Here is a 24,838-nt window from a genome sequence, read left to right as displayed (position 1 = left end):
TGGCTGCTTGGGGACAAAGCACTTGAAAAATTGCTGCAGACAGGAAATACAGAAGTGCTGAGATATGATCTATTGTATTTTTTGCAACAGTTCGAAAACTGATTGTCTTTCTGTACTGGAAATTAAACTCTTTCAATTCTCGTTAATGACAATATGGTCAGGAAGGACCTGCTGTTGACAGTGGTTGTCAGCAGAAGACCTTTTTCAAAGAACAGATTATATGAAAAGCCATGACAAACCTTGAAAGCTTGATGGGACTGACAGTGCTGATGTGGTACAGCTGTTGGAGACAGCTACACCCAAATTTCAGAAGTTACAGGGAAATGTAATATAGGAAGACGTGTTTAGCGGGGGAGATGAGGTGGAAACAGAACACAACTTCTTAAGTACTATTTAATCTTTTGGTTTTATCGAGGATTTGTGAAAAGGGTCATTGCAAAGGGGAAAAAGTAAATTTTAAATTTGTCTAAGTGTCCGTATCTTCTAGTAGTTCATCTTCTTTTTATCCTAAAGCTTCTGTTTATTTATCTAAAATAAAAAGAGGCTCTTGGCAAATCCACCCTGAGCTCAGTGTGTGCACACTACCGTGCAGTCTGGGGCAGGGGTGTTCTTCAAACGGAAACCCTGCTGTCCAGTTTTAAAACGAAAACTGAAAGTGTGTGTTTGGGTGTGGTTGCTGTTTGGGGGCTCTGTTCTGCATTAAACTGATCTCAGAGTTGTATCAGGTCTTTAATTTAGTAAGGCATTTAAGTTAACGTTGAATACAAGCTTCAGGAAGTATTTACCCCTCACACAAAGAATAAAAACAAGTGCAATTTTATTACACATTTATAATTTCTACCTCTTTGTTTCTATTAGTGAAATATATGTTGGTAAGCACAATAAAGCTCTGTTTAGGGCTAAGTGAAGGTTCTTCCTCTGTCTTCTTTACCACAGGACTTTGCCGCACCTGGACAGAGCCCTAAGCAGAAGGGTGCCCAGCAGTTGTGTGAATAGTGGTGGTAGTAGCAGGGCTTTCCAGCCTTGCTGCATTTCCTTTGAGCTACCCACGGGCAAAATACTCCACTTCGACCTCCTCAGGGCTGTGAGCAGCCCCCTGGGGTATCCCCCGGCCCCCCCCGGCTGTCTCAGCCCCGCCGCGGCCCTGTCACCGAGCCCCCCCCCCCGCGGTGTGTGCCCTGGCGCGGCCCGTAGCGAGCGGGCTGGCCCCGCCCCCCGGCGGCGCTACATAAGGGGCAGCGCTGCGCGGCCGCCCGACTCCACGCACCGCTGCGGCCGGGCGCTGACATGGCGTCCACCAGCCGGTGAGCGCCGGGACGGGACGGGGGGGGGCATTTGGGAAGGGGGGGGGCGCTGCGCCACGTCCCCGCGGCACAAAATGGCCGCAGCGCCCCGCTGAGCCGAGGAGCCGCGGGGCCGGCTTGGGGCCGCTCCGGCTGGCGGCCGGCCGGGCCTCCGCGGCCTTGACCCTGCGGAACGGGCTGGGGGGGGGGTGCCGGAGGGGGGGCGCGGTGTGAGGGGCATCGCTCCCGGCGGCTGGGCCCAGGCCTCTCCCTGCGGGCTCGCCGCTGCCCTCCCGCGCCGGGAGCGGGCCCAGGCCGCGTCTCGCCGGGAGCCGGCCTGCGGAGGCGGCGCCGCGCGGAGCGGCTGCTGGGCCCCCGGCCCGGTGTGTCCCGGTAACGCGGTTACTGCTCGCACAGGAAAGCCCCTTTGTGGCAGCAGTTTGCGGAGGTGAAGCCTCAACGCAGCGCTCTTCGGGCTCCCTGAAGCTGTTTAGGGTTTCTTCTCCCCCTTATCGCGTCGCTGATATTTTGCATGACGCCGAGCGCCAGGTGCCGGGCACGGCGCTTTGTCAGCAGCGCTGTGTGTGTGTGTGTCTGTGTGTCTGTGTGTGTCTGTGTGTGTGTACCCGGCCGCCCGGAGAGGAGCGGCGAAGTGAGGGGGTGCGGGCGGGTTTGGTGCGCTGCTTCCAGCGCAGTTTGCATCGGAGTGGCCTGCACGAACACGTCCTTTCCGCAGGTTTTTAATATTAATGCTGCTGCTGCTGTTCTTCGGTTTTGGTTGGAGTTTTCTGAAGAGCCATTGGGTTAAAATGTTAGAGTGTTGTTTTTCTCTTTTTGACATATCAGAAATACCTAAAACACAAAAACTAAGATGGGGCTGTACACGGATTAGGCTGAAGTAACGAGCTACTGGGAAGGGGGAAGCTCAGATTAACCAAATTTTTTAATAGGACATTTTCTACAGTTTAAAAGATGAGTAGACATTTTATGACACAGTCACGTTTAGGTTGGCAAGTACCTGTGAGAAGTTTTCTTGTGCGATTGCTCTCTGTATCCGGTGTTTTCAGCTCAAGGAGAATGGCTTTGTTGAACGTAATTGTAAATGATTACACCTGGAAGCAGAGATGGTTTTATTTTTTTAAAGGAAACATTTCTAGTGGAATTACTGAGGGGTCACTATTAATTTGAAGGAGCCATTTGCTGTTAAAACATCTGACTAGAAACAATTGGTCACTGATCTAGCCAGTAACTAAAGTTGTTGTGTTTCTGCATGCGTTAAATAATGCTAATGTTTTATGGGAACGTTTTTATATCTGCTGTAGCTCTTGAATGTGCATGGGTGTGCAAGAAGCAGTTCCCTGTTCTCAGAATTTGTTTTCATGCAGTCCCTTTTGTGAGCTGATGGTTTTTCTGTGAAGATCTCACAAGTAATGGCTTGCCTAGTTTGCATGATCTAGTTCTAATTTTATTTAAAATGGATGTTTTTCTTTAAATGTTTAAAAAAATAAGGTCAGAATCGTATTCTCTTTTTGTCTTAAAAAAAAAAAAAAAAGTTGTATGTGTGCGTTACTTGCTGATTAGAGAACCTGATAAATAATATTGGTCTGATAAGGATGAGTAGGAACACTCATTTAGAGTGAAGCAATCACCACTGACTTCCTGGGGACCTTTATTTAGTGGTAGACTGTAAGTTAGACTACGCTTAATCATGTCTGTATTTAAGTTTTTGATGTTCTATTTGGAGGCATTTTATGTTTCTGATACGAGTTTCATTGCAAAAATTCTGGAATTTAAGATGACCTGAAGTCTTGATTGTCAAATGTAGTGCTACAGCCTTTGAATAGAAGGTGAAGTTCAGGTGTTTGGGTTAACATACTATGATTCAAAACACAGTAAATCCAATATTACTAAATCATTCTTTTTTGTGGAGGAACTCATACTTTGGATATGCAACCTGCTCGATTAAACATGATTAAGAATTAATGCTTTTTTTTTTTTTTTTTCCTTAGTTTGGATGTGCTTCCACGAGTGACTTGTCCCAACCATCCGGACTCCATTTTGGTAGAGGATTACAGAGCCGGTGATATGATCTGTTCTGAGTGTGGGCTAGTAGTAGGTAAGTAGGTATTCATGTTTTCATGACTTACCATGTAACTTAAATTTCGCATGTAGATCTGTTTTTTCCCCAAGATTGGTGTATAGTTTCAGTATTAAAAGCTTTTTTTCTTGATACCTAAATGTTTGCTTTTATGATGTTGTGTTGACTAAGAGCATGCTATTTTGAATTGTCCATCTTCTAGTAACTTGCATTACGGTGAAAAAAACACTTGCTTTAAAGATTGAAAACTTGAAGTATTTTGCAATATTGAGCTAGAATATTGTGCTGTCTAGTCCAGTACTTGGTCTTTAATCACAACTGCTGTTTTCAGATAGGAAAGTAAAAGAACTGTAATCAAAGCTCTTAGTCAAATACCTTGCTTATAAAATAAAAAAAAAAAATCTGTTCCTAGGTTATCTTCTGCCCTGAAGGATGATTCTTTATATCATTGCTTGTTTTTGTTAATTACTTCTCCAAAGGCTTTTAACGCTATCCAAAGTAAATATCCAGTTTTTCTCCTGGAATTTTGCTCATCTCTTTTACTTAATTCATGTGGCAGCAACTTTCACAGGCTAAACTGTATTTATAAGTATAACACATATTTAAAATGAAAGGCTTTTCAGGCATTGTCTTTATTTGAATGATAGAGAAAATTGTATCATAAAATATGTTGTATATTCATTTTTATGCATCTCTCTTTGTGGGAAAACTGTTTGTGCTTGTGTTATAGTCATTCTTTAAACATCATTTATGTCTATTAAGTTTTATTTAGAGATGCGGTGACCAAAAGAAAGTACTCTGTCTTTGGGGGTGTGTGTTCAATAATTAATGTTCAATCAATTCAATAGTACAAAAATTTTCTGATAGCATCATAACCCTTTCTCCTAGACTGTAATGATTTTATGCTGGTTCTACTCTTGCAATGAAGTTCTTGTACAGCTTCTAGCATGAAGCTAAAGGCTTAATAAATTGCAACAAATGCAGCACTAACTTAGCCAGGTGACTAAAATACATATTTTTGTTCACGCAGAAAATAATATATTTTATTAAAACAGTTGTTAATAAAACTGGTACCCAAGTTAAAATATTTTTAAAATGATGAACCCATATAAAAGGTTGAAAAAGCCCCACTGTTACTTGCATTATTACAGAAAGGCTGGTTTAGATTGCGTGAATTCTGATGAAAATGTATGAACTATGATAAATCTGCTGTTAGAAAACGCAAATATCCACAACAATATTTCCTGTTAAAACATAGTATCATGTTCTTAAGCTGTTGTTTACAATAATTTGGTCTGTGTTAAGCTCTTGGCACAGCCACTCTGGAAGTTGAACCGAAGTTTAGAAGTCCATCTCGATCGGTTCATAACTTCTAAGATAATACTTGCTTTAGAAGAAGAGGGGGAAAGGTTTTGCTTGCCTGTTGTTACATTTCTTTTTCAGGAACTTTTGAAATATGAGAAACCTTGCTTTCACATATTTTCTTGTTATCTAGTCACAAGGTTTTTGTGCTTTAGAGATTTGCTCTTTGTTCTCTTCTGATTCAGTAGCTTTGCAGCTTTTCTTAGTTGAAATGCTCGGTATTCTTGGACAAAATCCTTAGACTAGTAATGCAGCCTTTCACTAAGCTGAATTATCAAAATGTGTTTAAACTGAACCTAGTCTTCTTTAGAGCTAACATTGCTGGTAGGGTAAAAAAAGTGTTGTGTTTTTTTTTTTTTTTTCTGTAAGCATGGAGGTTTTTTTAAGCAGGTCTTTCTATGGATTTATCATTAAAATGTTTTAACATTTTCTCTTGTCCTGATTGCTCTTGTTTTGTTTTCCATCCTTGAGTAATTGAGTCTTCCTGCATATGTCCAATTCATGAGCTGGTGTATCTAGCAGCTAGTTTGGAAAACTAATTAAAGGAGATGAAGGTAAATAATTGAAGAGTGCATGACTAAACAGAGGTGTGAATATTGCACATTTCTTCTGGTTTGTTAGCAAATTCAGTGAAGGAGAAGAACAGCTCCTACTGTTGATGCCTGTTTTTCTTGAGGTTCATGGTATAGCGATGTTTTCTAGGATGTGTAAAGTGAAGACAAAATTTTGTTTCAAAATGGTAAAACTTCTATACATTTGTTGCAGGTTCCCCTTAGAGAGTTGTGATTTCACTTCCTGTTCCTACACAGTGAAGTCATGTATTTGTGTTCAGATTTCTTCAGACTTGTGGTCGGGATGTGTAGCTGATGGGAGTTAGGTCTGCCTCGTATGTTTGGATGGAGGTGGGTTCAGAGTTGGGGAGATCACTGGAAGGGATCTGTTAGAAAGGTTAAAGAAAGGGAAAGATCTGATACACTCTGTGTTCAAAGAAATGTTCCAGTTTCACTTAAAAATACTCTGGTTTTGGTGCCTGGGGAGTGCTGCCAGTGTACTGGTGTGGCAGAAGGGTACATACTAAACGTGTGCGTATTCTACTGCCATAAAGTATGTAGTATGTGACTTGACTGATTTTTAGTACAGTTTGGCTGGAAATGAGATCAAAGAATCTTTTGACTAAACTAAATGTGTTTCCACTTGATGTTTTTCTTGCTTGTTGTGGTGAGATGATAATTTTTCACATATTTGAGGAAAAAGTTGGGTTGTTGTTGTTATTTAAAACAGTGTGTCCGTGGTTAAAGCAGCTGGTACATCAATTCCAAAGTTTGAAAACTCTCTTTTCTGGGAGTGTGAGGTGAAATCAGTACTACTAGTGTTATGGCTGAGGTTGCATTTATGGGGTATGTAGCTGAAAGGGAGTAGTGAAGCAACAGGAGAAGGTTTTTTACCTGGTGTTGTTATGTACTCATCAGGTGGTCTTAGTGTCTTAATGAGAGTACAAATTTACGTTAAATCTTGTATGGTGCTTTTTCTTTGCACAGTAATTTTCACTTGTTCTAAATAAACCGTACTGCTTCACTGTGCAGCATTAAAGTAATCAAATCGTTTAAGAACATTTTAAGTGAAGCTGATGGTTGTTTTATTGTGGCTTCAAAATATAGCTTCTGTCTATGAAAAACTTCCATCTACCTTCTTACTGCAGCTTTTTTCTGCCATAGCATGTGTTCTGTCTTTTCCTGGTAACTGTTTTGAACTTGCTAACTTCCCCCATTAGATACTTTGTTTTTTTGCATGAAAATCAATCAGATTAAATTGCAATTATCTGTGGTGTTTTTGCATTCTGGATTGACATAAATCTGAATTGTGACAAGTGTTTGTCCTAGATTATTTGCTGTTGTGTGTCTGGTGTTTCATTAAATTTCTCAAATCATTCTGGGATGTGTAGTACAGTAATTGTTAATGTGCTGGCTCAACAGCTCACAAACACAGTTCTTAGGCTTTGGAGGAATAAAGAGCTCTGTGTTAATTTAGAAATATTGACCCTATGTCATTCTTCAGGTACACTTTGTGGGGGGGGGAAGTCTTTTGTTCAAGAACAAAGGCTAGTAAACTAGTAAATCCTCTTCCTTGACAGGTAAATATTTTGCTTGCTACGTTTTAGGCAGTAAAAAGGCTGGAAGTCAGCTGACACCAGAAGGGGTGGAAGAAAGCAGAACAGAAGTGGAATATGAAGCACTGACTTCTTGCTGCAGGGAAGTGATGAGCTGGCTTTCAGAGGGTGATTAAGTCTGGTAGCCTGTGCAGCTGTGTAGCTTCTCGGGTAGGTAGGAGTACTTCTGAGGACTTTCCTTAAACTACTGTGTCAAAGCTTGCAGGAGTTGCAGCTGTGAGCAGTAAGTTGTTCTTGAACTGGTTAGCTCCTTCTGCTTCAGGAGGCAGGTATGGCATAGAGAAGAACAAGCTCGTGTATGGAGTCTTCCTGGATAACCTTCTTAAATTTAAAAAAAAAAGCTGAAGCCTGTCTTCACCTGATGGGAATCTTTGGATGCATAGCAACTTGTTAAAGGTTTGAATCAGATTATGACCTATATTCAGACATTTGTGCCTGAATACTTAGTTTTGAGGAAAAAGGTTCAATGGCTTTTGGTCAGAGAGGTAATGCTGTTATAAAATTGACACGTTATTAGTTGGCTAACGTTGGTCAAGAGTTCAAGATCTAAATGGTGTGTCTTAAGTTCAGGTGTAGTCTGTGTGGTAAAGGTAAGATTTAACTTTGCCACAGATATTTTTTCTTCACAATATAGGATGAAATGGGTTTCATGATTGTCTGGTGGCCTGACTGTTACTCTGTTACCAGCATGTTATGATGTCTATTGTCAGGGATAAGATTGATTGCATATGTACATAGATGCTGCTTTTCTAAAATAAACCAAATAACTTTTTATTATTTATTTAATTATTTTTTTTTTTTGAGCAACCTGTGAAGGAACGTAAGTACTTCTGACTTAGCCATAAGTGCCATCTACTGGACCTATTCTAATACCTTTATACCTCAAAATGGTGAGAGTCTTTTTCATATCTCTGTGTTTTTTTATGGCTACCTCTTTCTGTAAGTATTATTAACATTTAAAAATGAAGATTTTAATTTAAGATTTAACATGTTACATGAACAGTCAAAAACATTTAGTTATGGATGCTGCGTTAGCGTCTGGTTACTGCTTTTGCACTTGGTGTCCAGAGCACTAAAAAGTGTTTGACAAGTTTGTGCGTGCAAGTAAACTGCTTTGCATCCACAGAAAAGCTCATTATAAGGTATGCTTATACTTGCAGAAATTCTGAGTAGTTGAATGCATGGGTATTCGTGGCTGCCTAATTTACATAGGTGATTTGTATTACCAAAAGAACCATCCATTACCCTTTAGCAGTAAGCATTTCAAATAGTTTGTCTTAAGTCTAACCCATTTCAGCTGTGTGTCTGCTGGAAGCAGGGTTAGTTTCCACAAATCTCTTCACAAGTCTCTTGGCACTCTTGAAAGTCTTCACAATTCTCCTTGGCTTGTAGTCTGCCACGTAAGTTTTAAATTGTACTCTGTCTCAGCATGTCAGTACTTTCCTTAATAAGGAGCTGACAGAAATTAATTATAATTCTTATATATTTTTAAATTTAACATTGTAAAATGTGTTTCCATATATATGTTCACTAGATGGCAGCAGATTCCTTAACTAACTGTAAGAATGAAACAAACATTCTGTTCAAGTGGTGTAGGTATTTTAAAGTGCAAATAAATATAATACTGTATTTAAGATTGAAGTACTAATTGTTAATGTTTGTAACTTGATTTAATGTACAGCTAATGTTATAGTCCTCTTAAGAAGACTTAAGGCATACTTCTCAGAACTGCTTCGAGACTGAATATGGAGGATAACATTGGAGGCTTGAATTTCATCCCACTTGTTTTGGTTAAGCATCTTCAGATGGCAGCTTTATTTTATTTATATAAAAAAATGCGAAATGCAAATAGAGAATAAAATACATATGTATTATGAGTGGAGTGTGACGCTAAAATAGCTTTTATTATTTCTCTGAAAATATGTAACTGAGTTTAGAGCTTGTCGAGTGAAAATGCTTCCCTTTCATAAAGCACTTTCTATTGGGGGAGGAAGTAAACAAACATAATTGGTGACGTGTACACATTTAAAACTAATTATTAAAATCTGTTCAAAATGACATTTAAATTTTTGATACTGGTCTGAATTTACTCTTGCACTTCTGTGGCAGTTGCTTGTTGCATTTGGCAGTTATGAAGAAAAGTAACTTTGGTCTGAGGTCTTCTCTTCTGAGTAACAGCAGCTTTGTGTTTCACTAACTGATTTTTTCAATGGTGGGTAACTCCAGTCACTGAAGGTTGCTGTGGTTATTTCCAGTACGGTTCACATGTTAGTCAACCAGACTGTAATTTTAAAGAGTAGCTCTATACTGGAAGAACAGCATACAAAATGAAATGAGATGGGGCAGTGAAGAAAAACTCACATGTTCGTAAAGATGCTTCATGCTGTTAGTCTGGAGGTGGGTTTCCACAAGGATTCAGTCCTGTACACTGTGTTTTTGTCCCTTCAGGAGAGGAAAGGATGAACTCATCTCTTTTCTGAAAATTAAGAAAAGATATGTGTAATATCACCATATCTGGTGGATTTTATTTCTGTTCAAAAAGACTGCATCAAAAGGAAGCAGTGAAGGGAATATTCAACCACTCCCATCCTTAATCATAGCTGGATACAGTTGCCAAAACCCATATAATAGTAATGGGAGAAAGCAGAGAATTTAGGTGGTGGTTCTGGGGAGCTTTTGTTACTCTGGCGTTTGCCACTCCAGACCCATTTTCCAGGTGCTTTGGGACAGCCAGTCGGTAGGGTATGACCCAGGAAATGCAGCTCAGAGCTTGAAATGACAGCTTAGTGAGCAGTGTGTAAGGCTCATTCTCTGAACGCTACTGTTTTGCACTACTTCTGAGAGGACTGACTTTAGTATATTAAGGTTTTGTTTTTGTCACTTACAGGTGGGCCTTAAGTGCATCTATACTAACAGGACAGTTCCAAAGTGAATTTTTTTTTTTTTTGAAAAGTTAAAAATAGTAAATGCCGTGCTTTTTTGAGCGTGTAGAATTGGATAATTAGTTGCTTGTAGTTGAATATGTTTTCCATTTGTGGAAATATTTGGCGTATTTGTTGCATTTTTGTTGGTATTTCTAGCTTGTGTCACACTTTTATAGAAGCCTTCTGAAAGGTGGAATGCAATCCCTAGGATCTCTGTATATTTTAAGTAAAACAGAATATACAGAAGAACCATTTTTCTGCAATATTAGATGTCTTGGCAAAGTAAAGGTATTTGCATACCTCATCCTCACACATGTTTTGTACCCAGCGATTTGTTCTGCTTAATCTTTTCTCACTCTGAAATAGTAGTCTCAATCCTCTGTTTGTAATACGTTTGCCAAAGCAGGCAGTGATATAACACTTTTTTGTTAGAGCAGGAATGGTTCATAACTCACAAGAGGCAGATCCTTGAGTGAGTCATTTAGGTCATTCCCACTTGTGTGGAAAAAATATTACATCATTGCTCTGTACTCAGTGTTCTATTTATACCATGCCAGAATTTTAAGTACATTTTGCTTTTTTTAGATGCTGTAAACAGTATTGGGGGGTTGTCTTAAAGTAAAGTTACTGCTAGGCCATAGAAGGAGCATTACTGAATCAAATATTTACAGAGAGTCCGGGAGCCAGAGGAGCATGCCGTCTGCTAATTTAACCTTGCAAGGCAGAGACCTTCATGGTGGAAAGAATGGATCTGTGCCCCCTTGCTATCTTCTTGATCTTCTAGCTTTTGGTATTTCCACAACCTCTCTTGGTCTTCATTAGAGCATTAAATAAATAAAGTTGGAACATAGCTGTGGGTATAGTGGACAAACACTGGTGAGAACACTTCTAATCTGAATTTATTCTTTTTAGTCTGTGGTGATCTCTTACGGTTCAGTCACGCTTTTCAATTTCAAACATACTCCTTGCATCATCATTTGTTATGAATAATACTCCTCAGATTCAGATTAGATATTTATTTTTCCACCAGTAATTTTGCAGTTACACTGCTCTGTCCATTGCTCTTGCATTTTTTCCCCACTTCATATCTTTTATATTATCATTGTTTGGTGGAGAGTTCTTTTGTCTGACGGCTTATGTTTTCACTAGGATAAACCAGCCTTTGTGGGTTCATATTTGGACTTCATACCAGAAGTTTTTCTTGCTGTCAGTGCTATTTATTTCTTGCAAATGTTCCCTTCATGACACACTTAAGCATTGATGAAGGTAGTGAATTTTCCCTCAGGTTTAGCAAAGCAGAGGTGACGATTACATTGAAGTTTCTACTGATATCCTTTCCTTCACAGAGCTGTAATCTGTTTAACTGCGAAACACACACCAAAAAAAAAAGTGTTCTTTCAGTGCTTTTTTGTACATGCATTCCTAAAAACTCTGTAGTATTGTAATACTGCTCTGGAGACCTCACCTTTGAGATGCAGGTTTTACCAGACCTGTGGATAGAATGAATAGAATGAACTGATTTTTTTTTAAATTAGTCATTGTGATTTTTTTTTTTTTTTTTTTTGTGCTGGTATCAGAGTGTTGATTAGAGATATTTGTCAACGTGAATAGCTGCTGCTGGGAACGTTTAGATGAATCGGAGAGGACTTGAGGAAAGTTTTCATTCATTCAGAGACTGGGGCTTTAGTGCTTTTTCTACTTGTTCTGAATTTGTATTTAAACTCTTCCAGATACAATTCTAGGGGTAGCTCAAGTTTAAGAAAGGGTTGTGTGTATGGATTTTGAGTTCATTCTGTCAAGTATCATAAATGGAGTTGGGCAGGGTAAGAACTCCCTTAAGGAACAAAATTGAGCTACAAAATGGTATCATGGGTTAGAGGTGGCGCATACGTTTTGGAGTACCAAGGACCTGGAGCTCACGCACAGAACTGATTTGCTACAGCTTGATGACATGGTGCTTGGTAATTCACAAGCACTTGTATCACTTGGAAAATGTAAGATAACTTACTCACTTGTGTAAGCGCTGAGGATGTCCATAGGCAACTGTAAGCTGCAGCTGGAAATCAAGGTCTTGATTCTTATTTTGTATTGAAGATAACCTGTTGTATTCGTCAGGTATGGCTGTAACTCCTGGTGTTCTGGATGCATCTCTCTAGATATTTAATTTTTTGTATACAGCTCCTGTTGCATATTTTTTTTTCTATTGCCTTCTACTTAACTTGGAAAGCCTAAACATTTTGGTACATTGTCCTGCAAGTTACTGTTCTGTTTGCAAATGACAAAGGCTGCGTTTTTATAACTGAGGGATCAGATGCTTGACTTGATGTTTCAGAATAATACATTAATGCAAACTATTGCTTTCTGTGATCTCAGGTGACCGGGTCATAGACGTTGGGTCAGAATGGAGAACTTTCAGCAATGACAAAGCGACAAAAGACCCATCTCGAGTTGGGGATACCCAGAATCCTTTGTTGAGTGATGGTGACTTGAGTACAATGATTGGCAAGGTAAAATTTCAAATACAGAATTCTACTGAGTTTGAACATTTTAATGTCAAGTACGTATTTGTATGTCCATACCGAAACTATTCAGAGAATGTATTTACAGAAGTGTTCTGTCTAAATGGTACACTTGCATTTCAGTGGTGTGTAACAGGGGCTGGCTCTGGCTGGTAGCAGGAAGGGGCTGAACACTTCAAGAAGAGTTTTAAGTGCTGTGGTGTTAGTTGCCACCCGTTGATATGCTGCTATAAATAGAAGAGCTGATGTTGTAATGTTTAATTACAACCAACAAAACAACAAATACTGTGACTTAGCATTCTAATACTTGGTGTATTTGAGGTAATTGTGAATTAACAGAGACATAGTTTTGAGGTCTCAATGGCTTGTACTGCCAACTCGAGCTATCTTTTTGTAATTAAATCTATATTGGATGAGAACCTGAGAGCTACATGCATGTTGTACCTTCTCTCTCAGTTAATATTAAAGCACTAAATGTAGAATTTTCTATAGCATAACTGCTGCAGAAGAAAGTACTCGATGCATGTTTCGCTTGAAGTTTTGTGATACAGCCTTATCCTGATGTTTCCCATGAGAAAGAGAGAGCAAGATTAATAGCACAAATACACTGCCCTTAATGAAATAGTGACCCAGATAAGCTTTCATTGTTGTACTTTGTTATATTTCCTACTGCAAGTTGCAAATTCATATTTGTGCATTTCTTGAATGTTTCTTTCTGTCTAATCTTTACAGATGTCATCTGATATCTTTCCCAATAACTTAATGAAATGAGCATATGCAATTCTAGCCTGTTTTTAGTAGAGTATTTCCATTTAATTTTAAGTAAGTGTCCATTTCGTAGATATTCATACATGTCAGGGAGATGGTCTTCAGCCATTAATTGGGATCCTGTAATACTTAATGATTACCAAAGAAACACAGTTATTTTCTTAAAACTGTGCAAAGTTTGGGTAATCTTCTAGTAACTGAGTGAATTTCCTGCAGTCCTAGAAAGAATCAGATAATTGTGCAATACATATACGTATTGACCACTCTGGTAGCAGTCAGGTGGGTGCTTAGAGAGAGTCATTACCACCTTTATGAATGATGTTAGTTCTCTTTTCAATAAATCCTAATGGAAAAATGAGTCATTGGAGTTTTAATGGTTCCTTAATAGATCCACGAAGATTATAATCCTCAGGACTTGGATTTCTGTCATAGATGTGGTGGGCTATGGTAAAGATCAGAAATGCACCTTTATAAACAGGCAGAGAAAGAGACAGTTTGCTCTGGGTTCACACAGGGTTGTCTTATTTCTGGGACTGTGCCAATACAGGGTTTGTTTCTGGGAACTTGGTTTGATTCGGTAGGTAGGATGACCTTCTCAGAACCTGCATGTTGGAGAAGACAAAAAAATGTTTCCACTAGAGAGCATTCATATCCGTATCACTAACAGTAATAGTAGCCTCAATGAGAGAATTAAAGACCTAGAGAAACACCTGTGAAAGTTTGTTTTTTCAATAAAAAAATAAAAATGATCAGAGATGAAGATTGAATGAATGAAACAGCTTTGCCATTAAACCAGAACAGCCCAGGACAGACGTGACTAAACTAGCAACCTATGAGACATACAACCTATGAGAACTGTGAGTGAAAGTGTCCAAGCACTAGAACTGCCATGGAGAATTTTGGGGTACAGTCTGTCTTGCTGTGCGTATTTCATTTAGAAGGGGAGGAACCAAAGAAGAGTCGTTGTTTTCTACAGGAAATTGTGACAAACCAGGATATGTTCTGGACAAGAGTTCCTGTCTTTGTGTTGCCACTGAACCAGGAGCTCTGGAATGTCAGCTCACTGATGTGAACTTTGTATCAGGAGCTGCCTTCTTCATCAGTTATTTGGAAGGAAGAGGATAGTTCATCAGAAGATGCTGAAGATTTCTGTCAGTGCAGGAAGAGTGAATTTTGCAGCAAAAATAACTAAACCAAGCAAGTAGCACACTTTTAAAGCAGTCTTCCGGAGTCTGCGCCAGCAGTAGTCTGGTGTGAGGATTGACCTGAATGTGTAGAGTGGTCAAGCAATGAAATTGGTGTAATCAAGAGGAAGGTAAATACTATCCGAAAGAAGAAAGAACAGCCTTCAGGAATTCCAGGCAATGAAGCAGGATGAGATCCTGTTTTCTTGGTTAATAACAATTCCTAGAATGGCTTGGAGTGGACTTCAGATGTCTGTGTCTGAAATCCCTTTAGCCTTTCACATGAGGCAGGAAACAGCTATTTCTGTCTGCTTGGGGTAGAGCTGTTGGCAATGGAATTGTCAAAACAAGCGAATAAAACAACAGCAACAGAAATAAAACCTGTGTTATGGAAAAGCCAGAAGTGAAGATTAATTATTTTATATGTAGCAAATAACAAAACACATCCATTGCAAACTTCTGAGGATATAGGGGAAAATGGAGTCCGAACCACTTGCCAGTTACGATGGAACTTGAAATAGTAAAAGAAGGGGGTCAGTTCTGTTTCTCAGAATGGTTTGCTAGTCCTTTCTCTTTGGAGCCAGGAGGTCCTGCTCTGGGACTCCTGCTGCGGGAGTGTGGTCTGTGTCTGCTAGCAGCAGGAGAGAGGCTGTTCTGCCCGTACAAATGGATTAATTCCTAATTGGTTTTAGTACTTACGGGACCCATCTGTCTGAAGTAGCAAAAGCCTGTGCTGGAAGAAAGATTAATTTGTCTGTGAAGAGGAGGATGAATAGCATAGCTGGCTGTGGTGGAAGTGGCTGGCATTCTTCAGACAGATCTTTAGGGTATTGACACAGAACTGTATGCCTCTGAAGCAGTGTGCTGCGATTGATTCTGTGACACTGCAGATCAATTGGAGGCGTGGTGAGGTCTGGTGTCGTGACTCGATTGCCAGGATATCGTGGTTATTTCTAAAATCTTCATGCAAAATTCAAGAGCAGTAACTGAGCAAACAGCTTAAATACATCAGCCTCTTTTCCCCGAGTCTAAAAAGAAAACTTGCAGTTTTGCTACCGATCTTGTGGGAGAAGTTGTCTTTTGTCATGCTTTGTTATTAATTTAGTCCTTTTTGTAGTGACTGCAGGTACAAGAGAATGTAGGTTGGCTGAACAGGAAACTAATGCATTCTCTTAGTATAGAATTCCTATCCTTTGATCAGGTGCCTCTGAAAGGAAGCTGGATGTTGTCAGACGGCGTGGCCTGGATCTCAAAGTGTCGTATTGATAAGCAGTGGCAAGATATCAAGGGCTGATGAATGTGAAAGAAGAAAGGATCCATGGTTACCTCCAGACTGTATAATGAGCTGGTTATACTGGGCAAGCAGACTGCCTGATATGGGTGCATTCCTTGGTGCTGTGGATAGCCTCAAGTCAGTGATGCTGGAGATATTTCTCCCTTCTGCTCTTAAAGGGGATGTACTAGGCTGCAAAGCTGTTGGATGCCAGTGCTGTAAACCTAACCTCCACTGAGCGTCTCCAGAGATCACCGCTGTTTACTGAACTGGTTTTTGACTCCAGCTGTCTTAGAGGCAGTTTTCAGGACAGAAAAATAGTGCATGAAGGTTTCAGCTCTGTTTGAAAGCCAAAAAGTTGGAACTCCTGACTTTCACACCTTTCTTGCTGAGGTTTGAGTAGACATAAAGGACATGGCCAAAAGATGCTTAATTCTTAAAGCTTATTGGATTTCAGTTAAAACTCTATGGCTTCTGGTTTTGCCCATGTAGGGGAAGGGACTCCTAACATGGTTGTCAGGAGCTGAAGCCAATGAAGCATTGTCCCTCAATTGAAGGATTCAGAAGGAAAGTAGATGATGCATTTAAATAGCAAATGCAGGGAGAATTGCTGTGGTTTAACTTAAGCAGTTGAAATGGAAGAGTATTTTCCAACCCTTTTATAGTTGTGAGCTGTATGTTGGGGATTGCTCTTGGAATCCCTCTTGGAAGGTGTTGATGCAGTCAGGGCGAAGTCCTCTGGCTAGCAGTACTTGCATGTGGCTGCACTGGTGGTTTGGTACGTGTAAGCAGACATTCAAAGGAAAAAGTAACTAACCAGAAAGTTAAAAATGGGGAGGTTAACGAGAACGTTAAAAAAAAAAAAAAGCAAACAACAACATATATATATTTCATGTGCTGTATGGTGAAAATCCCTGTGGTGACAGGATGTACTTCATGGCATGAGAACAGAGCACTATTTCCTAAGGGTTACCTGGTGTGAGGTCTGAATGAACAGGGACTAGGGACCTTTGGCTGTGGCCATTACTCTATTTTTCACAAGATTTTGAGCAAATGCCATTCCGGTAAGTATTTCTGCATAGCACTAGGCCAGGAGCCTGTGATGCATGGGAATGTTGCAGGGAATGTTGTAGGGAGCAGGGACGTGAGCAATGACCAGGAAGGAGTCTTTTGACCAGAGACGTGTTCTGGGCCAAGGAGTGTTGTTCTGGCATGGGTTCTAAAAGAAAGGGGTAGTGCTGCAGATGTGTTTGTAAAGCTCTTTAAAGGTCTGAACAGGCCCCAAGGCTGTTGTGCCCTCTTTGTGCTCATTGTTTACCTTTAAACCTTTCTGGGAACCTTTGCGTAGCTGGAGGTATTCACCCAGTCAGGGAAGTAGGATTGCCTTTGGAGCTCCCTCTGCTGTGTTGGTGCCAGGGTTGTTTCTCTGTGGTTCTTTAATTGGCAAGGATGTTTGAAGGAGTAGGAAAAAAGCCAAGAACAGTCTCGGGATCTAACAGCTGTCATAGAAGGCCTGTTCAAGGGGCTAACCTATAGGGAAACTTGAGAAAGAGGTTTCTTAGCTAGAGCCCTAGCTTTCCACAGTATGTGTGCACCAGAGATGTGGGTCTTGATGACAGAGGGATGAGCTGAGCTTGCTGAGAATGGAATGTAGCTGGAGTCCTCAGTATAGCGAAGTGGAACAGCGTAAGTGAATGTAAGGAGCAAGCATTGTTAGTGTCAGCCAAAGAACGTATATTATGTGCAGATATACCAAGGGGAGAGGACGGAATTAGAGGCTGCTTTAAAATAGAGCAGCAGCTCCAGAGAGCTTGGGTTGGGAAAGAAGACATGAGTGCTCTGGTTCTGCCTGGGCAGCTCAGGGGAGTAAGGTGGTGCCAGGGTGTGGTGCAATTACAGAGATTGCTCCCCTGAACTCACAGGCCGCATTGTTGTTATCAGCCATTGCTAATCTGACATGGCTTTATTTGTTAAAGGCATATTTCAGCACGATAAGTAATTGAACACCTTAAACATTTTAAACCCTCTTAGCTGGATAGAGTTGGGAGTTTTCAGAAGTATGTGATTTGCACTGTCAGTTACAAGGTACAAGACAATGCCTGTCGGAACCTTGTTTTGAAGCTCCTGGGTTGAGTTGGTGGCTTTTACTTCTAAGACTTGAAGCTTTTCTTTTAAGAAGTCATTCGGTTGTATTGTAAAGGCAGAATATATGGGTTTTTACATTTGCCACAACGAACACTTGCTACTGCTTGTAGGCAAAGCCTCAAATTAGTTTTGAATTGGTCATTGATTTGGATGTTCTCTTGGGTCACGCCTTCACTACCATATTTGAGTTGTCAGTGTAACAAGTGGTCTCCGGTTGGCCATAAAGTTTTGTTTTTCTCAATTGCCAGTCTGCCATGCTGCAGATGTAGCCCAGTGACACATGGGTTGCATAAAACTGAGTCTTGGACCTCAGCGTTGGTGATTGGAGTATTGAAATGCGTATGCTGGCTATGCGTTGCTCATATTTTAAGCCATTGTTACATTAGGAAAGAAAAATACTTGCATAATTGGTAGTCCTTGGAAATCAATTCATGATTCGAGACTTGTGCATCGTATAGAGCGTGATGGTTGGCACAGTGCTCAATTGTATGATTTACTTCAGTCGTGTATTTGTGCAGTTGTTCCAACCGAATGTCATGAATTGGGATTTATAAAGCTGGAACTTGTTCGTTCTTGAAATGAGGAGGAAGTTGATTATGTTTTACTGACAATAAAATTTTTCTTTTCAGGGCACAGGTGCAGCAAGTTTTGATGAATTTGGGAATTCAAAGTACCAGAATCGTAGAACTATGAGTAGCTCTGATCGTGCAATGATGAACGCTTTTAAAGAAATCACGAATATGGCAGACAGAATCAACCTCCCTAGAAATATAGTTGTAAGTTCATGTCTCTCTTTCTTTAATTGTTCTGGCATTGACTTAGTTAGCATAATATAATGAGCACATGAATTTTTGATATTGCTGCTAATTAAATGGCCTAGAGTTAATTAAATTTTGTCTTTTTGCTTTGAAGGATAGAACAAATAATTTATTCAAGCAAGTGTATGAGCAGAAGAGCCTGAAGGGAAGGAGTAATGATGCTATTGCTTCTGCTTGTCTCTACATAGCCTGTAGGCAAGAGGGTGTTCCAAGAACATTTAAAGGTAAGCTTTCAGTGATACAGATTCAATTTTGCTGTGAACTATCCAGTCATTGTTACTGAAGCAAGGTAATTTTCTTATTTCTGGACTTTGCTGAATTGGTTGTTCTCCACTGTAGTACACCTTGTTTGAGGGGGGGCGGGGCAGTCTAGAAAAAAATTGCTATGTTCATAAGGCTCTCAGGCACGGGATTTTTGGTGATAATGCATTTAAAAATTGGCACCTGAGGGTCACTCTGATTGTCGGTGAAATTTAAAATATTGCTTGATCTGAGGACATTGGGGACTTTTCCAACTGAATTTGAACAAACAGCTCTGCAGTAAGTATGTGCAAGCTGTCAAGCTAAAGTTCATTTTTTTTTCTTTGTTTAGAAATATGTGCAGTGTCCCGGATTTCAAAGAAGGAAATAGGCCGGTGTTTTAAACTCATTTTGAAAGCTCTGGAAACCAGTGTTGATCTGATTACAACTGGAGACTTCATGTCAAGATTCTGTTCAAATCTGGGTCTTCCGAAACAAGTGCAAATGGCAGCCACGCACATTGCCCGTAAGGCCGTGGAATTAGATTTGGTTCCTGGGAGAAGCCCTATCTCCGTAGCAGCTGCAGCGATTTATATGGCATCGCAAGCTTCTGCAGAGAAAAGGACACAAAAAGGTAAAACTTCACTGTATTCAATGTCTTACGGCTCAAAAGAGAATTTGAGGTTACTGTAGAACTTGAGTGAAGTCACTGGAGGTAGTGGTAAGCTGGTGTTATAGCAGCATGAGGCAGAGACCAAACCAGAATGTCTCTTCTGCCCTCCCCCCAATAAAAATGGAACGGTGAGCTGTGCTTAGTGAAACTGAACTCACATTATCTGGCACTAGGAATTGGATTCTTACTGCTCTGCTGCATTTCAGTATGTTCACATGAGCATAACTTGTAACTTCACCCATGCTAACGTTGGTATGTGTGCATTCTGCTGCTCCAAAATACTCCAAATGCAAACTCTGTGGCAGTTGTAGCTAGTAGTGAGGCCTTAGCTTACACTCCTGGTCTCAAATCACTCTGGCAGCCCCAGATCACCTAGATTGTGGGGCAGCTTGGCCATAGATCACCTCAGCATTATCCTCTTCTGGTAGGGTAGCCCTTAGAAAGCCAGTGAAGAGCTCAGGCCTGTTCCTGAGCTTCAGAACAGCAGCGATTGGACTGTGGCTTGCAAGAGAACTGGGCCCGTGTGCGGAGGGAAGGGAACAACGGCTGCCTTGGTTAGGACTTGGTGTGGTGCATGGATAGAAGCTCTGTCACTTTGTCTGGTCCAGTTCAGATCAGAGATGTTAAAAACTTAGCAATCCTTTAGAGGAGAGATTCTTTTAGGTAAGTAATAGTCTTTATCTGTTGGTTTGTGATGTTCTGTTCTGTGTTGAGTGCTGTTCATTCTGTCCCTGGGACTTTCACCGTGTTGACAGTTTCCTGGGCATGGGAGTAATCTAGAACCCAAGCAGTACTGTGCCTTCATCCTTGCTCACCTCGAGCTATTTGATTATCTCTTAAGAGTCTTTGTTAAATGAGAATAAATCTGTCTGCAGTTGACACATACGTGCCTCATATTCCTGCAGAGTCCTGGGATGATGCTGGGGCTTTCAGTCATCTCAAGGTTTGAAATTTCAACCCTTGTTAAATCTTGAATCAATTTAAGTTCCTTTTGTAAATGGTGGTGTTTGCTGTTTTCTTCAATAAAAATGGCAACAAAATAAAAACTGTTAATCATTTTTTTGCTTTTTGTCTTAGAAATTGGTGATATAGCTGGTGTGGCTGATGTTACAATCAGACAGTCGTACAGGCTGATCTATCCTCGGGCTCCTGATCTCTTCCCAGCAGACTTCAAGTTCGATACCCCAGTAGACAAGCTACCACAGCTGTGAGATTGCTGAAGGCTCCTTTAATTTCTATTAACAAAAAGAAAAACTTCTGATTTTTTTTTTTTTTTGCCTATAATAAAGGATGTACAAAGTGTTAATATTGAGTCTTCATGTTGTGGAACTGGAGGATACTGCCAGAACGCAGCACACATTCCAAGGGTAAACAAGCTCGTTGTGTGGCATTTTGTATGTATATATTAGTGGAAGTAAATATTTAATGACTTGCAACAAACTTAATTTCATATTGTTGTACTTACTTAGATTTCTTTTGTAGGGATCTAGTAAAATGTATTTTGGAAAATTGAAAATATTCTGTAATTCCTGAATAAACTGTTTTCCAAAAACACTTACATCTTGTGAATATCACTCCAAGTGGACGTGCACGTGCTGTTCTTCATACTGAGAACTGGAATGCAGGCCAGAGAATGGTTGAGCTAGCTTCATGCTTACAGACTTAGTCACAAGGCTCACCTTCCTCACAATTTTAAATGTCTGCAGTGGCTTTAATATTTGTAGTGAGCTACAGTTTATGGGAGACTTAACCCAGAGTGCAAACAGTTGGTGAAAAGCAGTTTGAATATTTGCACAACTGCTGCTGAAGGTCTCTAACCTTGTATTGAAATATCAGTCACATCCTGGCACACTCTCCTTGACTTTCACTGATGTCTTGGTGCTTTGCTTCTCTGAATTTGTAATGACAAAACAGGCTTAGTTTTCGTTGAATTCCTGGCAACTTTGTGGTGCTTCATTTCATACAAAGGAAGATCAAAAATATTTTTGATACTGCTGTTCAATGTTCTGACATGTCTTTTTGCCTTGCGGTCTGGCTGGCCAGTGGTTAAGCTTTGGCACTGTTACGTTCTACTTGAGCACTTGACTCTTGTGAAATAATGCACCAGATGCGAAAAAGCAAAGGCCAGAAATTGTTCAGCCCTTCCCAAACTGTAATAGCTCTGAAAACTGCCTGCTTCTTGACAGTGTTCCTTTTGTGTGCAAAGCAACAAATGTCCTTAACTGGGAGTCTTCTGGTTCCTGAACTAATTTTGCCTCACAGGTGCAAATTCATTTTAATTTCCAAACTGAACAGCTGAGGGGTCAGCTTGCTTCACATCTGGTCCTGAGCCATCCAGAGGGAGGGCTTTGTGTCCAAAGCTAACAGCACTGACTGTCAACAGGCCGTGCTGTTTTCCTGGTGGTTTGGTTTTAATCCTGTTCTGCCAAGCGAGACTACTGAAATGTGGCAGCTCACCATTTTTTCTTAAATCACAAAGGCTGTGCAGTTGTTTTACAGCACTGAGGCGGTTGGTTGCAGTCATGAAAAATGATTGTGGTGCAGATGTGAAAGGTGGCATTGCTGTTGTTGGGAGGGTTCTAATGTCATCTATTTCCTTAACCTTGGTTGCAGCTTTTTCTGTTACCTGGGCTTTCCTGGTCTTGGTTAGTGATGCTTCTGCTGCCTCCTTTGTGGGATCAGGCGTGATGCTTTTGAGTGGACAGGGTCCTGCCTTAAGTGCCCTGTTAGAGCTTGGAAATGCAGAGGTGAAAGGCCTCTTACATGGAGTACTTTTCCTGAAACCTTATGTTTATGATAATGCTCTTACTAGAAATGCTTTCAGGTATTATGAATGATCAGTTGACACGTGAGGGGTGAGTGCAGTTTGTTACATACAGCAGAAGCTGTCTGGATTGAAATTTAAAAGGGAATATAGTAGATAGAGGCAGGGATATGCTGTCTTGGCTGGGCCCTGCCTCCTCCTGCACTTGTGCAGGCAGTTCAGGTGCTGCCTGTGCTGTGGAGATGGCACTGACTGCAGCCTGAAGAGGTGTAATGAGGAATATGCTTGAAGGGGCTGTATGCTCTGGGAAAACAGTTACTTCTTATCCCAATAGACTAAACTTAATGTATAGCATTTTAGGGGAAAAAAATAATACAACTTTGAATTCATTTTGGAGCAGTTATGACCACTTTAGTAAGCTGCTTTAATGGAGGTAAGAAATTTGTCTTTTCTCACAGAAGCCTTTCCTTCAGGAATGAGCTCTTTGGATGTTCCCCCTCAGCAGTTCTCAGTGCAGGGAAAGGTGCAAGCTGCTGGAGGCAAGGTTTTTGTTCTGTAAGTAAGCTCTGTGGCTTCTGGGAGCTCTGCTGCACTCTTGTAGCTGTTGTAATCGCCTCTGACCTCTGGAGCTGCGACACCTTGTCTTGTAGTTGAAGGCCCTGTCCTGAAGGGTGACATCCTTCCTCTTCTGGGTTTTGGGCAATGCAGCGCTTTGGGATGCTCTGTGGGCAGGTTCTTCCAAGGCCTTCAGCTGGAGAAGATGCGAATGTTGCATCTTCTGGTTGAAAGGGAGGTGTGTTCTTACCTTGTGTCAATTGGAAATTGTATAAAGGAAGAGATGATTGAGGCTATAGCAACAGAAACTGAGAGCAGCTTTGGTCCAGCAAAGACTGCTGTTAATAGTCATAAATTGGAAGCCTCCAATCACTCAAAGGCAGCTTTGGTCTGGGCAGTAGTCATAGCTCCTTGAAAAAACACTCTAAACATCTGTTGGCATCTTAAATCTCCTTAAAGCCACAAGCGATAGCTGTGTATCTTCAGATTGAGTTTAAACTTTACACGTCCCTGAGGCAAGCTACCATACTTTCTCATATGTGTTTTATCTAGGTCAGACACTTCTTGCCTTTGAAGAGAGACTCAGTTGCTGTGAACTGGACTGGTGGTAGCTGGACGTGAGGCTGAAGAGATGCTGTTCTGTGAGAACCTTTCTACTGGGACTCGAGCTGTCCTGGTAGGCTCAGTGTGGCACGGGAGCCAGCTGGCTCTGTGTGGTCACTCGATACATGGAGAACAGGCACATGTGCTTGCTTGTCTGCGTTTTGCTGTTAAGGACACGGCCCCAGACTGTCTTCCTCCAGGAACTGCAAGCAGTGAGTAATGCTGTTTTTTTAGGAACAGCAAAAAGAGCCCATTATTGGGGTGCCAGACTTCCTGGTGGACAATCTGAGTACTGAGCTAAACACAGAAGGCGACCACTTGCTAGATGATGAGGCTGCTCTCTTTCTATTTCCCAAATAAAAGCACCAAGGGAAAAGGCTAGTGGGGGTGGATGGCAGGAAGAGCCACTCTATGATGGCGTAGCAGGAGCCGTGCCTTCTTGGTGTGCTTCTGAGCTGGGTGTTTACTGTTAGCGGGAAGAATCATGGCACCTCAGCAGCCTGATTTGGGGTGCATTCCCAGGTTCAAAGAGGTCTCTGAGCACTTCCAGGCTGCTAGCTAACTACCTTGTATTACTGAAGCCAAGCTGCCACCAAGCCTGTATGATGAGCAGAGTCTAAAGAGCATGGCAAGGAGGCCAGCAGCAGGTAGGGGTGGTGGTAGGCTTTGGGTACTCCGCTAAGAAGTACAGGTGGTAGCTGTGGGGAGCCTGCTACCACCTTGGTAGGGACAAGACAGGTGAGCTGAAGGATTGCATTCTGCACAGACAACAAAGGACATGGCATGGTATCTTTAGGTGCTTCCTATGTTAATTTAACTGTAATTTAGACTATTTAAAACTCCCTGTAATCTTCCATTTGTATCCAGCCCTTTCTGGAATGACTGCTTAGCTAAGTACTGAAGGTAGGTGGCTCTAAGCAATAGCCTTATGAAACCTTAGCTTGTTATTAAAAGTTGTAGAAAAGATTTATTGTCTAAATGAACTCAGAAAAGAAAGTTTTGTTCTTGCTTAAAGAAGAGGTTTACTGGGGGTTCTGTGCAGGCTTTTGTTTGTTTACAGAGCTGCCTTCTGTAACGGGGGGAAAATAATGAAGAAATACCCAGGAGGGAGGGTTGTCTCCCACTGTCCTCAAAGGAATCTTTTGAGGGAAGAAGGCCAAGTCAAACTGGCTAACCTAACGTATGGGATCTTATGCTCCGTTCAGCACTGCTCACCCAAACAAGAGAAGAGGGCTTTCCTTCAGTTTCAAAGAAGGTATGTTCAGAGCTGGTCACTTACTCAGACTGAAAAAAAAAGGGGGGGGGAGGAATGTAGAGGGGGGACCAGAGGACACTGAACTAGCCCTAGGAGACTGGTTTTCTGTAAGTCCCTTCCTGAGTGCAAGTTCTTTTCTGAAGTTACCTGTAGAAAAAAACAGGACTTGTCACTTCAAGAAAGAGCAAAATCATGTTTGGGACACAA

At 41.0% G+C, this 24,838-nt stretch overlaps 1 protein-coding gene across 1 annotated transcript; it reads left to right on the top strand.

Moving 5' to 3' along the window:
* Positions 1–1,151: 1,151 nt before the first annotated feature.
* Positions 1,152–21,008, top strand: GTF2B (general transcription factor IIB). Its single transcript, XM_068690463.1, has 7 exons — positions 1,152–1,304; positions 3,293–3,399; positions 12,208–12,341; positions 18,353–18,499; positions 18,636–18,765; positions 19,134–19,415; positions 20,532–21,008. Exons 1-7 carry the CDS (start codon positions 1,288–1,290, stop codon positions 20,663–20,665), a joined length of 951 nt encoding a protein of 316 aa, XP_068546564.1. The 5' UTR covers positions 1,152–1,287; the 3' UTR covers positions 20,666–21,008.
* The last annotated feature ends 3,830 nt before the right edge of the window (positions 21,009–24,838 follow it).

This window comes from Anas acuta, chromosome 8, assembly GCF_963932015.1.
Source record: "Anas acuta chromosome 8, bAnaAcu1.1, whole genome shotgun sequence".
NCBI lineage: Eukaryota > Metazoa > Chordata > Aves > Anseriformes > Anatidae > Anas > Anas acuta.
The sequence above is the reverse complement of the archived record's forward strand: the minus strand, read 5'-3'. Positions and strand labels throughout refer to the sequence as shown.

Bases quoted from the DNA above. Each gene is read 5' to 3' on its own strand.
- GTF2B (XM_068690463.1), top strand. The intron at 12,342-18,352 runs GTAAAATTTCAA...TTTTCTTTTCAG, and splicing joins TGAGTACAATGATTGGCAAG to GGCACAGGTGCAGCAAGTTT. The intron at 19,416-20,531 runs GTAAAACTTCAC...TTTTTGTCTTAG, and splicing joins AGAGAAAAGGACACAAAAAG to AAATTGGTGATATAGCTGGT.